At 43.4% G+C, this 16,292-nt stretch overlaps 1 protein-coding gene across 4 annotated transcripts in view; it reads left to right on the top strand.

The window, feature by feature from the left end:
- The first annotated feature begins 96 nt into the window (after positions 1-96).
- Positions 97-16,292, top strand: part of LOC120728407 (myoferlin-like) — a 40,911-nt gene continuing 24,715 nt past the window's right edge. For all 4 annotated transcript variants that reach the window (XM_040023276.1, XM_040023278.1, XM_040023277.1 and 1 more), the window contains exons 1-3: positions 97-316; positions 901-956; positions 1,242-1,333. In XM_040023276.1, coding sequence (XP_039879210.1) covers positions 229-316; positions 901-956; positions 1,242-1,333 — 236 coding nt within the window. In that variant the 5' untranslated portion in view covers positions 97-228. The remainder of the gene's footprint in view (positions 317-900; positions 957-1,241; positions 1,334-16,292) is intronic.

Below are 16,292 nucleotides of genomic sequence, written 5' to 3' on the forward strand. Positions count from 1 at the left end.
TTTCTCTTTTCCACTCACACCAACAGAAGGCAGCAATAGTTAAGGCTGTTGCTCAGCATAATTATAGACCCATGATCCGCCCTTGTTCCTGAATCCTGGAGCTAGACTTTGTCAGCCCTTCCCTGACAGCTTCTGTGATGGGGCCGTGAGGATGTCGGTCTTGCGTGGACATTTCTTCTTTTAAACTGATTAGTTTAGTTTTCTTTTCATTTAAACTCATTTGGTGTCATGTTGCGGGTTGTAGTAGAGTCGGCTAAGGGTCTACCTAAAAAGACCCTTGGAGTTCCTGATCCAATTACCACTGTGATTTTTAGAGGTAGGTCTCTTTTCTCTACGCGTAAAACAGTTTGGGTGTGTTCTTGTCTTCAGTAAAAAGTAAATGTTGCCTAATAATTTGTAATAGTGATTGTTGCAGGGCTTGAAGTTTGAAGGCACCTAATTTAATATTCTTTCATCTGGTTTGTGGTAGCTGAGGTACAGAGGTGCTGCTGAGCTCATCAGATGAACTGGCCAGATTACAAATGTTAAAAAACAAAAGTGGTTTTTTTTTTGTTTTTTTTTAATCCAAGAATAATTTAATTTCCTGACGCATAGCTGGGGAGTGACTTGTTTGCATGTGTGTGATACAGTGAAATGAACTCGGGCAAAGAAGTGAACAGACAAGTTTGAGTCTGTACTCAAAGTTGGCTTCAGCCACAGAATTAAAATCATATATGACAGTTCTGCACAAGACAGAGCAGACACAGTACTGACTTACAGTACTGAGCCTAGCATTGCTGTTGCTATAAAGGTACTGTGTCATTTGATTTAAAACAATAAGATGTGAATGTTACTTTTCTTAACTTTTCAATAAAAAGGGAAAGTTGCAGCATTAAGGAAAAAAATGTGTTCCCCTTTCAGATGACAAGAAGAAAACAAAATCAATTGACAAAGAGTTGAATCCAGTGTGGAATGAGGTAAATCACACAGACAAAGAAACACTCTGCAATACTTCACTCCCTTTTACCTGTTTTTATTATTTTTTAACTAGTTTAGATGAATTGCCAGGAATGTAGCAATACTTAATGCAAACTTTCCATACTGCAATTGCAGTCCCACACACCACATGGCTAACATACACACATATATGATTATCTGTAATATATATGTTGTTCCTTGACAAAATGTGCTTATTTAAGACATGACAGCAATTTAGGTTCTGTATCTGATGGCATGCTTTTCTCACATTTGTTTGCTTGTAGTTGGTTGAATTTGATCTAAAAGGCAAGGCACTGGACTCCAGCTCCTACATCGACGTGATTGTGAAAGACTATGAAACTATTGGGAAAGATAAGTAAGTACACTGCATGCCTGGAAACTGAGATCCCCTCTCAGCTTTGTGCAACAAGTCATGAAAAGCTGTGCCTCACCTTACTGAATTACAATACAAGCTTAGTATTGTCTGAAACAGGAGCTTGTAAGAATTGAGCCTGTTTAGTCAGGTAGCAGATTAGTCAACACAGGTAGAGGTGTGTGTCCCTTTTTCTTTTATGTTGCTTTTAAGAAACTGATTATTCGCTTACTGCAGAGCCATCATAGCTTGAGCTGTATATGGGCTACCTGCTATTTGCACATGTCACAGGCTGCTACTACCAGTTGCTTAGAAGCAGGGTCAGAACAACATAACAGCATCAACATATTGTGTGTGCGTGTGTGTGTGTGTGTGTGAGAACAAGGACACACCAATATAAACAAAAAGAAGTTTGATGTGTTCATAATAACTCAATATTGCAGCTATGTAGTTCGTTTTTTCCAACCCCCTCAGCCTGCTACACCCTTCTTGCCATGCTGAGACTTGCAGAGCTGTGTGGGATGCCTTCTTGTGCAACAATGGATGTCTTTTTTCCCCCCGTCTTTGAGATTTGTGTAGCACAGTGTGATAGAGAACAAAGCAAATTCTCAAAGCTAATGTGGAGTTGTTGTAGTAGATGTAGTGGTATGAGCTATTTTAATACTGTCTGAGTGAGATGTGCTGTAATGCCAAAAAAGCCTGAACCTGCTCCAAAAATACGCTAAAAGGTTTTCACTTCCAGCTAAAGCCAGAATCCCATATGGGACTGATTCAGGCCAACCACAAGGAATGTTTCCCCAACATCACTAATTATCACGATCAAGGTCTTTTTTATGCTAAGAAAACCGATGATGCTAAAAGTTCTTGTTTTGTATGAAACATGTCAGTCCTGAGATGGATTTCCTGTGGATTTATGCACACATATGTGCTAAACTGAGTAAAAGTTTCCCTTGTGCATGGGACAGTCATAACTGAAGGAGGGGCTTTGCAAATGTGTCTCCATACAGAGTAAAGTTTTCCACTGAGCTGGCCGTCTGACACACTCTCTAAAGAGCTACAGAGTGGAAGCAGAGGAGGATTTGTCCTTCTCAGATAGCTTTGCAGATACTGTTATGGGTATTCCCTGTCGCTGTAGCAACAGGAGGGAGGAAAATAAGCATTCTTCCTGACTAATTTGATTTTGGGAGGAATCAGAAGATTGTGGGATAAAGTCTCCCAGTGCAAACAGCGATGCAGTCTTTAACATGAAACTGAAGAAAAAAAGAGTCCAAGTATCAACAGCCATCATAGTTCATACCCTGCAGACAATGAATATCTACAGCATATTTCGTTGTAACTGCGACACTGTTTTCCACAGCTTCTGGTTAATAACTTACCTTTGAAGTCCATTTGAAAGCTTGTGGTCTTAACTATCCTCCCTTTACCTGCTTTGCATCCATCCCTGATAGAACTTTTCATTTCCCCTTTTATGCAGTTGAGGCTCAAATAGAGCTGTAGGTTTTTAGAAATCACTGAATGGTTCATGACTCTACAATAAAAAAATTAAAATGTAAGCGTATAAAATTTGACTGTATATTTGAAATGCAGAGATTTCCAGTTTGTCACAGTTTTTGGCTGAGGGAATTCTTTCATATCAAATGCTTAAGTAGTCTCATTTCCTGTTGGTCTGTGCAAATATTTCAAACCACTTTTCACTTGCCGATGAAAGATATTTCTGGGCTTTTAAGCTTTTTAAGTGCACCATGGGTGATTTTCACACTCTTGTCACAAATGTATCTCAGATGAGCCGCAATATTTCAAAGCCGAGCGGTCGTGCAAAGGGAAATGAATGTTGACAGAGGGTGGGTGACAGACATTCAAGGTTATTTGTACTGTAAGTCACTCATTCCCGTTAACACATAGTTAATTACAGTGACTGAACTGATATAAGTGAGAACGTCATTGTGTCAGAGGCACCCTTGTATATTTGTATTCTTAGAAAAAATTTAACATCCTGACAAAGTGGAACAAAACCCTGAGTTATTACAATAATAACTCAGTATGAGTTCAGATTTTATCCTGCATGTAGGCGAGAGCAATATTTTGAACATGACATCACCAAGCCTCGACAATGGTCACAAAGTCTGCTGGTTGTTATTTGTTTAAATGGGAAGTTGGCACTCCAAGTATAATTTCCCTACTCTGCACTTACACCAGGGCTCTAATGATTTTCCCACTGCTCAGTGAGGACGCTAACACAGTTAGTACGGCACTACTTAGTATTTGAATGTTCTAAAAACAGCAGATATGCAAAGTCATGCGCTGAACCATGTCAAACTCTCCGCTGAATGGCCTTCATTTGTCGAGAGATTTTGGTCAGACTATGCAAGGAAAAGCTCTAACACAGGCTCTTCCTGCTTGGAAACACTATTTGATAGAGCTTTAAATTCTGTTGTGTAATAAAATACACAAAAAGGGCTGGTTTAATATGAGGTTAAATGCCAGTTTCATGAGTCACTGAATGTCTAGGGAGTACCAGTGTTGGTCTCCTTCCTCATGTGGAATAATGACTGGATCTCCTCCCCACAATAAATTCTGTCCAAGTATTTGTACAGTGTCCTAAAGTCATCTCGACAAGTTAAGTTACTGCTCATCATATCACCATGTCACACTCACTGCTGAGGTTTTTTGAGTACACTATTATAGTGCATGGATAGCAGTATATTTAAATCTCTTTCACACGAGATGTTTAAATGCTGTAGCCTTTGGTGTCAGATGTAGGTCAGCAGCAAGTTTATGTTGCAGGAATTCCTCCGCCAGGAATGCTGCCAAAATAAAATGACAGTGTCCACCCAAAGAGAGACAACTTACACGGTGTTCATAACACTCCATTGGGTTAGCTGTATTCCTTTTGGACACAGTAATGTTTTCTCTGTCTATATCAGGAGGAGAAAACATGGGTTTGAAATTCTGGCCTTTTATACGTTTAGTTGCAAGTTTTGCAGTTTTAGTAGTTGCTGTCAAATTTCTTGTAATTGTGAAAGAATAAGCAAGATAAACAGGAAACAGTGTAGTTTTTGACTGCGCGCCAAGGCAGACACAGACACAATAAGCAATGAAAGGACAATGCTGGAAATGCTGAGATACACTGTGTGACACTGGTGTTTTGGGCATAGCTCACATAGCTCATAGCTCACATAGAGTTTCATTTGATTTGTTTTCTTTAAAACATTAAAGGACACGTTAACTGAGGAACTGTTGCGAAATCGATCAATGCAGAGCAGTGTCACAAACCACGGAGGCCCCAGAAAAGTGCAATCAAACGTTGAGTTTATTAACAGCCCGGAGAAAACATCAACATATGTCTTCTGACAAAAATACATGTTGTGAACACTTATAAAGCAGTGAGGTACACGCCCCCCCATGGCGTCAATTACAGATTAAAATAGGTTCCAGACATTAGTCACAGTTAATCGTACATTTTTAATAGCTATAAGCAGACATAGAACTTCTCTTTTCTACAGGGAGTGCAGAATTATTAGGCAAATGAGTATTTTGTCCACATCATCCTCTTCATGCATGTTGTCTTACTCCAAGCTGTATAGGCTCGAAAGCCTACTACCAATTAAGCATATTAGGTGATGTGCATCTCTGTAATGAGAAGGGGTGTGGTCTAATGACATCAACACCCTGTATCAGGTGTGCATAATTATTAGGCAACGTCCTTTCCTTTGGCAAAATGGGTCAAAAGAAGGACTTGACAGGCTCAGAAAAGTCAAAAATAGTGAGATATCTTGCAGAGGGATGCAGCAGTCTCAAAATTGCAAAGCTTCTGAAGCGTGATCATCGAACAATCAAGTGTTTCATTCAAAATAGTCAACAGGGTCGCAAGAAGCGTGTGGAAAAACCAAGGCGCAAAATAACTGCCCATGAACTGAGAAAAGTCAAGCGTGCAGCTGCCAAGATGCCACTTGCCACCAGTTTGGCCATATTTCAAAGCTGCAACATCACTGGAGTGCCCAAAAGCACAAGGTGTGCAATACTCAGAGACATGGCCAAGGTAAGAAAGGCTGAAAGACGACCACCACTGAACAAGACACACAAGCTGAAACGTCAAGACTGGGCCAAGAAATATCTCAAGACTGGTTTTTCTAAGGTTTTATGGACTGATGAAATGAGAGTGAGTCTTGATGGGCCAGATGGATGGGCCCGTGGCTGGATTGGTAAAGGGCAGAGAGCTCCAGTCCGACTCAGACGCCAGCAAGGTGGAGGTGGAGTACTGGTTTGGGCTGGTATCATCAAAGATGAGCTTGTGGGGCCTTTTCGGGTTGAGGATGGAGTCAAGCTCAACTCCCAGTCCTACTGCCAGTTTCTGGAAGACACCTTCTTCAAGCAGTGGTACAGGAAGAAGTCTGCATCCTTCAAGAAAAACATGATTTTCATGCAGGACAATGCTCCATCACACGCGTCCAAGTACTCCACAGCGTGGCTGGCAAGAAAGGGTATAAAAGAAGAAAAACTAATGACATGGCCACCTTGTTCACCTGATCTGAACCCCATTGAGAACCTGTGGTCCATCATCAAATGTGAGATTTACAAGGAGGGGAAACAGTCAGTGGCGGCTGGCCCATAGGGGGCGCTCGGGCTCCGCCCCCCCAAATGTGGAGGAGTAAAAATATATATTTTTTAAAAATTCATCAATGATAGTTTTACTATGTGTGTGCCCATATACAGCCAGGCGTATTTTAACATTTTCACCAGCTGACTCATTAAAGTTCAACCAACAAACGGTGTTTTTCTTCTTCTGGGGCGCTCGTCAAAGCGCCCTTGATATGCAGCGAAATAGCCTATCATTAAATGGTTGCCAGGGGAAAATAATAAATATTTGACCTATCAGCGTCGCTGAATTAAATGGTTTGGGGGCGCTTAAAATTGCGCCCCTGCAGAAAACGCGCGAAGATTTGCTGTTCTAGAATTTTACCTCAGTCAGTAGCCTAAGTGAGCTATAAGGTCAGAGAGAGACGATGGCAGCGGTATTGTTAACGGTTGAGGCACAGCCTCCCCCAAATTCGGTTAGATCGCTTCTAACCTACCCTTTTGCCAGAAGGACAATGGCAGAAAAACTGCAAGTTAAAGAGTTGGGACCTGACAAGCCCGAAATTCAACTAACCCAGGCAACGAAGGAGAAGTCAAAAGCATACAACAGGACTTTTTGTCGGAGTTGGTTCCAGCGCAAGTCGTGGCTGACAGGCTGTGCATATTGATTTATATGATGCAGCCGGCTTTATATTGTTGCTTGATTACACCACACAACATTGGATTGATGTAGCCTAAGTAATGAGTAAGTGGACACATTCATTTTTGCTTAAAGGCTACTGGATGCTAATTTCTTTCGCTTTCTACCTGTAACTTATGTAGCTAGAGGAAAGCTTTCTGTTGTGTGTTGCCATCTAGTGGGCATGAGGTATCACTGTATGAGTTAATCACCTAGCAACAAATTAAAATTGTGTTGTTTGATGTACTCATTAAATGGGTCATTTTAGTCGATATCATAAAAATTGCCCCCCCTGAGATTTTTTTCAGGAGCCGCCACTGGAAACAGTACACCTCTCTGAACAGTGTCTGGGAGGCTGTGGTTGCTGCTGCACGCAATGTTGATGGTGAACAGATCAAAACACTGACAGAATCCATGGATGGCAGGCTTTTGAGTGTCCTTGCAAAGAAAGGTGGCTATATTGGTCGCTGATTTGTTTTCGTTTTGTTTTTGAATGTCAGAAATGTATATTTGTGAATGTGGAGATGTTATATTGGTTTCACTGGTAAAAATAAATAATTGAAATGGGTATATATTTGTTTTTTGTTAAGTTGCCTAATAATTATGCACAGTAATAGTCACCTGCACACACAGATATCCCCCTAAAATAGCTAAAACTAAAAACAAACTAAAAACTCCTTCCAAAAACATTCAGCTTTGGTATTAATGAGTTTTTTGGGTTCATTGAGAACATGGTTGTTGTTCAATAATAAAATTATTCCTCAAAAATACAACTTGCCTAATAATTCTGCATTCCCTGTATAACACCTTCCATACAAGGTAGTAAACTTCAAGCCCTCAGGGTCTCTGAGGCTAATTATTGACTCTGATCATCTGTTACCAAGTAGAATAAAATATAGTAAGACACCAAATGAGTTAAGGCCTCAGGCCGGACACATTCCTAGATTATATTTATTATATGTACTGTAAGCATGCATTGCAGTTATCCTTCTATGTTCTAGTTTCCCTCAGCATGTATCACCTGGACAGTCACGCCAGTGAAGCTTAAGACCCTTAATGAACCGAACATCAACTCAAAATAAGCACAGATATGCAATGTATATAAAATATTTCTAACCGTACTTGTAATAAAAGTTAACATAATGGAAGGGTCCTCAAATGGACATCTTCAATAAACAACTGTAATGCAATATCAATACTGTGAGAAATATTATTAAATGGAATAATGCTGTAAAGAATGTTATTAATGGAATTATAATGATGCAGATTATATGACAGCAATAAAATGAATTTCTGTATCTCCACATTCCCTCTTTTGACATTCCAAAAGGAATGTCACCACACCTCGTGTTGTATCACTCCTCAGCCCACTCTATGGCATCTAAGTTCCTCAATGGACACTGGAACACCGGAACGACCGCTCCGGGCTCTACTGCCCTTGCCACTACCTTTACCAACTATCCTCTGACACAAGGAATGACACAACAACCACAGGTGACCAGTATCCCTAAAAGTGTAGCGAATGAAACCATTGCTGACATAGCCAAACCTTTCCACCGTCCAATCACGGATGCCACCCAGGACTCCACTGGGTTTCCGATACCTGAGTGCTCATGCATCATTTTAGACAAATTTTCCGGCCCTCCAGAGCTCGGGTTACTGAGCCATCTGGGGCAGTATTATTTTTGGGGATAAAGGTGCAGCACATGTCTCCGAACACAGCTCAGACGCCCCCTTTTCTCCGCCAACAACATGTCAAAGGCCATTCGATTCTGCACTCCCATCAGCGAAGTCGGATTATTCTGCAAACCCGTCCATGGCGTCCCTGGTAAGGTTAGAGAGTCTCAGCAAGTTGTAATGAACATAGTTAATGCGGTCATCATTCTTATTAGGCGTTATCCAAAGGAATATACTTTCAAACCCCGAAGCTACTGGGTCTGCCAGCTTATAAGATAAGATAAGATAAGATAACCTTTATTAGTCCCACACGTGGGAAATTTGTTTTGTCACAGCAGGAAGTGGACAGTGCAAAAGTTATGAGGCAAAAATTAGAATACAATAAGAATAAATACAGTACACAACTGTACAGAATAGAATAAAATACTATATACAGTAGAATAAAATAAAATAAATATACAATAAGATAAAAATAGAATACAAATACAAATACTATATACAACTGAGTAAAAATACAACGATGACAGAAAGGATTATTGCACTTAGTATTATTGTATATGTATGGATGTGTGTGCTTGATCAGTTAAAGTCTTTATTATGGAGTCTGACAGCAGTGGGGAGGAAAGACCTGCGAAATCTCTCCGTCCCACACCGTGGGTGCCGCAGTCTCCCACTGAAGGAGCTGCTCAGTGCTGTCACAGTCTGCTGCATGGGGTGGGAGATGTTGTCCAACAGGGATGACAGCTTAGCCGCCGTTCTCCTGTCACTCACCACCTCCACTGGGTCCAGAGGGCATCCTAGAACAGAGCTGGCCCTTCGGATCACCCTGTTCAGTCTCTTCCTGTCCCCAGCAGAGATGCTGCCGCCCCAGCAGACCACGCCATAAAAGATAGCAGAAGCCACAACAGAGTCATAGAAGGTCTTCAGGAGTGGGCCCTCCACTCCAAACGACCTGAGTCTCCGCAGCAGGTACAGCCTGCTCTGCCCTTTCCTGTAGAGGGCGTCTGAGTTATGAGTCCAGTCCAGTCTATTGTTCAGATGAACACCAAGGTACCTGTAGCTGTCCACAGCCTCTATGTCCATACCTTGGATGTTCAGTGGTTGCAGTGGAGAATGCTTGTGCCTGCGGAAGTCTACCACCAGTTCCTTGGTTTTACTGGCGTTGATCTGGAGGTAGTTCAGCTGGCACCAGTCCACAAAGTCTTGGGTCAGTCCTCTGTACTCCTTGTCGTCCCCATCAGTGATGAGGCCGACTATTGCAGAGTCATCAGAGAACTTCTGCAGGAAGCACTGGGTGGAATTGTGGGAGAAGTCTGCAGTGTAGATGGTGAAGAGGAACGGAGCCAGAACCGTTCCCTGTGGGGCCCCCGTACTGCAGACGACCCTGTCCGACACACAGCCCTGAGTCCTCACATACTGTGGTCGGTCGGTGAGGTAGTCCAGGATCCAGGTAGTGAGGTGATGGTCCACTCCAGAGTTCACCAGCTTGTCCTTTAGAACCATGGGAAGAATGGTGTTGAAGGCACTGGAGAAATCAAAGAACATGATTCTCACAGTGCTCCCAGCGGTCTCCAGGTGAGCGAGGGAACGATGTAGGAGGTGAATGACGGCATCATCCGCTCCAATGCCAGGCTGGTAGGCAAACTGAAGTGGGTCCAGTGATGAGCTTATTAGGCGCCGAAGCTGAGCCAGGACCAACCGCTCCAGGGTCTTCATCAGGTGGGATGTCAGAGCCACCGGCCTGTAGCTGTTGAGGTCCTTGGGGCGTGAAGTCTTTGGCACTGGTACAACACAGGAGGTTTTCCAGAGCTGTGGGACTCTTCCCAACCTCAGGCTCAGGTTGAAGAGGTGCTCCATCACCCCACACAGTTGGTCCGCACAGGACCTGACGACCCTCGAGCTGATGCCATCTGGACCCGCTGCCTTCTTGCCGTTAATCCTCCTCAGTTCCCTCCTAACCTGGGTGGTTGAGAGAGACAGGCTGGAGCCTTGTGTTGAGTGTGTATTGGATGCTGCAGTTGGGGGTGGGGGGGAGTGAGCAGGGTGAATAGAGGAGGTGTGAAGTGTCTGAGGTGGAACAGCAGCAGTGGGGGTGGGTGAGTCTGCAGCCGATGTTGCAGACTGCCTCATGGCTGAATCAAATCTGTTGAAGAAATGATTCAGTTCATTTGCCCACCTCACATCCCTCCCAGGCAGAGAGTTCTGCTGTTTGTGGCCCGAGATGGTTCTGAGGCCTCTCCAGACTTCACCAACGTTGTTTTGTTGAAGCTGGTTCTCCATCTTCTGCCTGTAGCTCTCCTTCCCATTCCTTATCAGTCCCCTCAGCTCTCTCTGCACCCTTTTCAACTCCTCTTTGTCTCTGGATTTGAAGGCCCTCCTCTTCTGCTTGAGGACGGTTTTAATTTCTGGGGTAATCCAAGGTTTGTTGTTGGAGAAACACCGTACAGTCCTGGTAGGTACAGTGTTATCCACACAGAAGTTTATATAGTCAGTAATGCATGTAGTAAGGCTGTCGATGTCCTCTCCGTGGTCATCACAAATCACCTCCCACACAGTCGACTCAAAACAATCCTTAAGAGCCTCCTCGCTCTCCTCTGACCATCTCTGTACTGTGCGGGTGGCTGGTGGCTCCCTGCGCACTAAGGGCTCATACACAGGGACAAGGTGCACCAGGTTGTGATCAGATCTGCCCAGGGGAGGGAGAGGTGATGAACTGTATGCCTCTTCTGCATTGGCATACAGTAAGTCCAGTGTTTTATTGACTCTGGTTGGGCAGGTCACATACTGGGTGAAGGTGGGCAGTGTGGAGTCCAGTGAGGCATGATTGAAGTCCCCTGATATTATGAGAAGGGCTCTCGGTGATTGTGTTTGCAGTCTGCTGACCACAGAGTGGAGAGAGTCACAGGCTGCATCCGCGTTGGCCGAGGGGGGGACATACGCTGTTATCGCGATAACATGCGAGAACTCCCGGGGCAGGTAGTACGGACGCATGCTAACGGCTAACAGCTCAATGTCTCTGCTGCAGAGTTGCTCTTTTACAGTGATGTGCCCAGGGTTACACCATCTGTCGTTCACAAAAACTGCCAGTCCCCCTCCTTTCCTCTTACCGCTGTCTCTGGTCCTGTCCGCTCGCAGCAGCTGGAATCCCGGTAGTGTCACGCTTGTGTCCGGAGTTAGCGATGTTAGCCACGACTCCGTTAGCATCATGATGCTACATTGCCGGTACTCCCTCTGTGACCAGGTTAGCGACATGAGTTCATCCATCTTATTGGGCAAAGATCTTACGTTTCCAATAATTACAGAAGGAAGAGATGGTCGATAACGTCTCCTTCTCGGGCGACGGCGCTCCTTCCCAGCACGACACCCCCGTCTTTTCCTCCTCAGCTCGCTGGGAATATCGGGTCTGTCCGCCGGCAGTACCGCTGCAGGACGTAGCGCTAACAGCTGATCCTTACTGTAAACAAAGGATCTCTGCTCTGGGTCCCCAGACACGGGTGAAAAAAGTAGAAATAAACTGAGAAAAACGACCAGGACTAGCACAAAGCGGTAGAACATGGTTGCAGAGTCTAATTACTAATACGTTAGTTATAAAAAAAATTACGAGAAAAAAGATAAGAAAGAAAGAAACTCAGAATGAGCAGAGCTGCTGTAACAGGCTGCCGCACACGGGGGGCGCCGGAAGAGGAAAAAAAAATACTCGTTTAGAACTCCCCTGGGCACTCCTATGGAGTCTATCCTAGTCGGAGAGTTTTTAGGCGGGGGTCATATGCATGTATACCCTGGGTCCCTCTTTTTGCCAAAATGTGTCTCTTATGTCTGGCTGCTAAGGTATGTGTGTTGTGTTGCTGAATAGTCTTTACCTGATTTCCAATCAGTATGAGTGGAGCTCCCAGTCGCACCATCGCACATGTCCCTACGCTTCCCATTGGGACACGAATCAAAAGGGTGCTTTGCCCACGTTTAAATGTTCCAATTAATGTGCTCGGGTCACTCACACTATTCGTGGTTCTTCCCGTGGGTGTGACGGCACACCAATAGGGTCGATTTCTCTCACCTGGTACTTTACATTATCTGTAGAAAACCTGAAACATGTATAGTTATCTTGTTTTGGCATAAATGAACTCGCATTCTCTGCTTGCCCTATCGTGTTTGGTGCCGAGATTATTAGTTTATCAGTTAGATTTGTCATTGAGTTTTTAAGTGCGACTCAGGCTTTGGGGTAAACTAAGTGTACCCTAATTACCCCAAACGAATCTGTTCCTGACATGTCCACCCCGATTACCAGATAGAATAGGCCTCCCGGGCTCTCGGCTTTAGGCAGTATGTTCCATGGACCTAAGAAGATGGTGACAGGGTTATGAAAAACAGAATAAACCCTTTGAATTACTATTCCTTGCAGGCCTTCCGGCACATTTGGCTGCCATCCTACTCCTGTCCAACCTACCACATTTTCCCAGGAGCACCACTGACCTGCTGTGTATGTATGGATGTGTTTGCCCCAGGAGGGGCTCCAATAACCATGACTGGAACATATCATAGGGTGATTACAGACCCACACATCATATGCTCTCCAGCTGCTACTAGCTCCTGCACACTTAATGACGTCACACAAATCAAACGTGAATGAGCTGGTGGACCCTTTAACATAATTTAATTCTATGCCGTTGTATGTGCTGAGACACTCATCGCCTTTACCTGACACCTCGCGCTTTAGTCTTTTCACCGATCCCGTTTTAGCAACTATTGTCTCAGGAAGTGCTGTGCTGGACTGGCATCCGCGTCCGACCAATTCACAAAATGCGCCCTGCAACATAGAGAGACCTAATATTTAATAATCCACATTTCACTATTTTAATCTTTGGTTCAGATGTCGATTCTGTATTGTTTGTTCTTTGTGATTGTTTATGTTTAAGTTGTTTATTTCTGGCTTTTAGTTTGTTTTTGTCTGTTTGGGAGCTGACATAGTCTCTGTGGATAAGGGTTTTTTTGCCACGGGTACCCTAAGGAGAAAAGCTCCAGAGAGGCGTGTTCCATGTTAAAAGCTAAAATATAACAAAAGAGATTTTGCTCAACAAAACAATACCTTTCAATTGCCGAACCCTATCTCTCCCCTCAACGGGTTGTATGCTTTCAATGTTTCCTAATTATTTTGTCATCAAAAAATCAAACAAATAAATCAAGCTGTGAGACAGCACCTTGTGTTTATGCCGGGCTGTGAGCTGCCCTAAATCTACTTCCTACACCTTCACTCCTTTTAGTTCTTTCAATTCGTTACCGCTCCTTTTGGTGGCGCGGCGACCTTCTGCGATGCTCTCCTTCTTTCTTCGGCCTTCCAGCTGGACTACTGGTCGGCCCGTTGCACAGGTGAGAGGGTTTATTCTGCCTCTGTTTGTTGACACCTGTGTTCTTTGAAGACCAGTTTTCCTCTACCAAGCTCTCGTGTGCGGGTGCACACTGCGACCAGTGGTACCAGGTGTCGCCTTTCTCTTTCAGTTGAACTGCTGTAGTCGTTCTGGCAATGACCTCGTAAGGACCCGTCCAGCGTGGTTCCTTCCACTTTCGTTTGAGCACCTTCAGCCACACCACCTTTGCCTCCGGGGTCGCCCTGTCCACAGCGTGTACTCCAGATGTGACCTGTTTTGTGAAACTGGAGATTCTCGCCACCCCTGTGGTCGCTGTGGTACTGGATTGTTCTCCTGTAAAGGATAGAAAACAAAAAGCCTCTCTCTGCTACACCTCACTAATCTACTGTGTTCATCTAATGTTCCCTTAATTATTCAAAGTTGGTTAAAGATACCATGTTCTGGGCTCTATCCTTTATATTAACTTTACTTAATCTCAATGCTCTTTATGTGTGTAAAGAGTTTCTTCTAAACAGGATTCAGTTCATTTCTTTTTTTTTTTTTTTTTTTTTTTTTTTTAAAGATTCAGTTCATTTCAATCCTTCAACTTAAACATGAAAATAACAATTTCTGCCTCAGTTTTACCATATCTAAATTATCAAACACGGGGCAGCACGGTGGCACGGTGGTTAGCACTGTTGCCGCACAGCAAGAAGGTCCTGAGTTCAATTCCAACATCAGGCCGGGGTCTTTCTGTGTGGAGTTTGCATGTTCTCCCCGTGTCTGCGTGGATTCCCTCCGGGTACTCCGGCTTCCTCCCACCGTCCAAAGACATGCAGCTTGTGGGGATAGGTTAATTGGATAACCCAAATTGTCACTAGGTATGAATGTGAGTGCGAATGGTTGTTTGTCCCTGTGTGTTAGCCTTGCGACAGACTGGCGACCTGTCCAGGGTGTACCCCGTCTCTCGCCCTATGACAGCTGGGATAGGCTCCAGCGCCCCCCGCGACCCTGAAAAGGATAAGCGGAAGTGAATGAATGAATGGATGGATGGAAATTATCAAACACCCCAAAAGTCATAAAATGATCCTAAAACCCATTTCAAATTAAACCTTAAATCCCCCCTTTTGTGACACATCTTATGTGTCACAAACTCAAAATGCTTCACCCGAGCTTAGAAAATTAAAAGAAAAAGGTTAGTCATATCATTTCACACCTCAGCAATCCTCCTCTCAGGTAAACAAAACCCGTGTGTTAACCCGAACTTCACATTTCATACTGAGTTTTCCTCACTTATGATCCAATCTGTGTTATAAGAAAGAAAACTTAAAACAGAACAGTCATCAGTCATGTGTTTAACCTTAGTCCAGTCTTTATCTCAGTGTCCATTCGGTCCAACCTTAGTTCACCTCGTCCGTCCAGTCACCGTCCATTTACACACATCCATTCACACGCATTCACACCAGGTATTGCTAAAAGCGGAGACCCCTGCGCAAATAATCAGATTCTCCACTCTCAGCAACATGAGCTCATTCATTTGTTTTATTTTGTTTTTTTTTGTTTTTTTAGGAAACTAGTTTTTTATGCTTTTGACTGGATTGAATCGCTACAATCCTTTTAGACAGGGACTTAGACCTGATCACAGGTAGGCTTCTCCTCAGCCAGTTGAAATCTGGAAAGCCCACCTTATGTTTGTTCTTCCCGAGAATTTTCAGCGCTGTTATTCACTGTTGCAGGCCTGCTTAGAACAAAAATGAGAAAAAAGAGAGCTGATTATTAGCTCATCAAAGCACAAAACAAAATCACCTGACAGGTTTTCTCTAAGTGCACTGTTACAAAAATAATGGGCCCCTCTCAGACATGTCCATGCTTAATCAAACTCCCTCTATTAAAATAACGAGACCATCCAAAGCAAACTGACCGAATCAATCCATCACTACAACAACAACCTCAAAAATCTTAAACACAGAACATTTTGCCACAAGTTCTTCAGGGTCCTTACACTCCGAAGTCAACTGACATAATTTCACCTGCTCAATACACAGAAAGTCTTGTTAAACGCCACACAGTCACAGTGTCTCCTCCAGTGCAAGCTTCACTCACACAGTCAGACAGGAAACCCAAGTTTCTCTTTTTCTTTTCCTTTCCCGAGTCATTCAACTACTTTGCATACTGAGTCGTCTCTCAAGAAGTTGCCGTGACAAGAGAAATACATCTTATTAAATTATTTTATTTCTTTCTACAGTGATCACTGGTTTTGATCACTCAGTACGAGAGCACTCCTATGTCACTCTTTTAAAACTACTTTAATCACTGTTTATGTTGTTTGCTTTTTTTTTTCTTTCCCCCATAACTCACTCCCTTGTCATATAGCTTCTTTTGAGTTATTCCTCAACTTCAAACTCAAGTGTATTTTATTAAACACCATTCTATCACTCATACAAATAGCAAGCTGATCTTCATTGTGTATGTTTGTGTTCTAAGCCAGGTTTAATCAATGTCTATGCATTAATCATCATGAGCTTGTCTTGTCTTTGTAAGGTTAATGCATTTTCTGTTTGTGTGTGTGTGTGTGTGTGTGTGATTTTGCATGTGTTGCTTTGCAGTGTTTCAGTCAGTTTTCTCCTTCCCAAATTTGCTAACCCAAATTTTGATTTCCCACCTTAAATAACAGCATTCCTTGTCCTCA

Source organism: Simochromis diagramma, unplaced genomic scaffold (assembly GCF_900408965.1).
Source record: "Simochromis diagramma unplaced genomic scaffold, fSimDia1.1 OVJJ01000208.1, whole genome shotgun sequence".
Lineage (NCBI taxonomy): Eukaryota > Metazoa > Chordata > Actinopteri > Cichliformes > Cichlidae > Simochromis > Simochromis diagramma.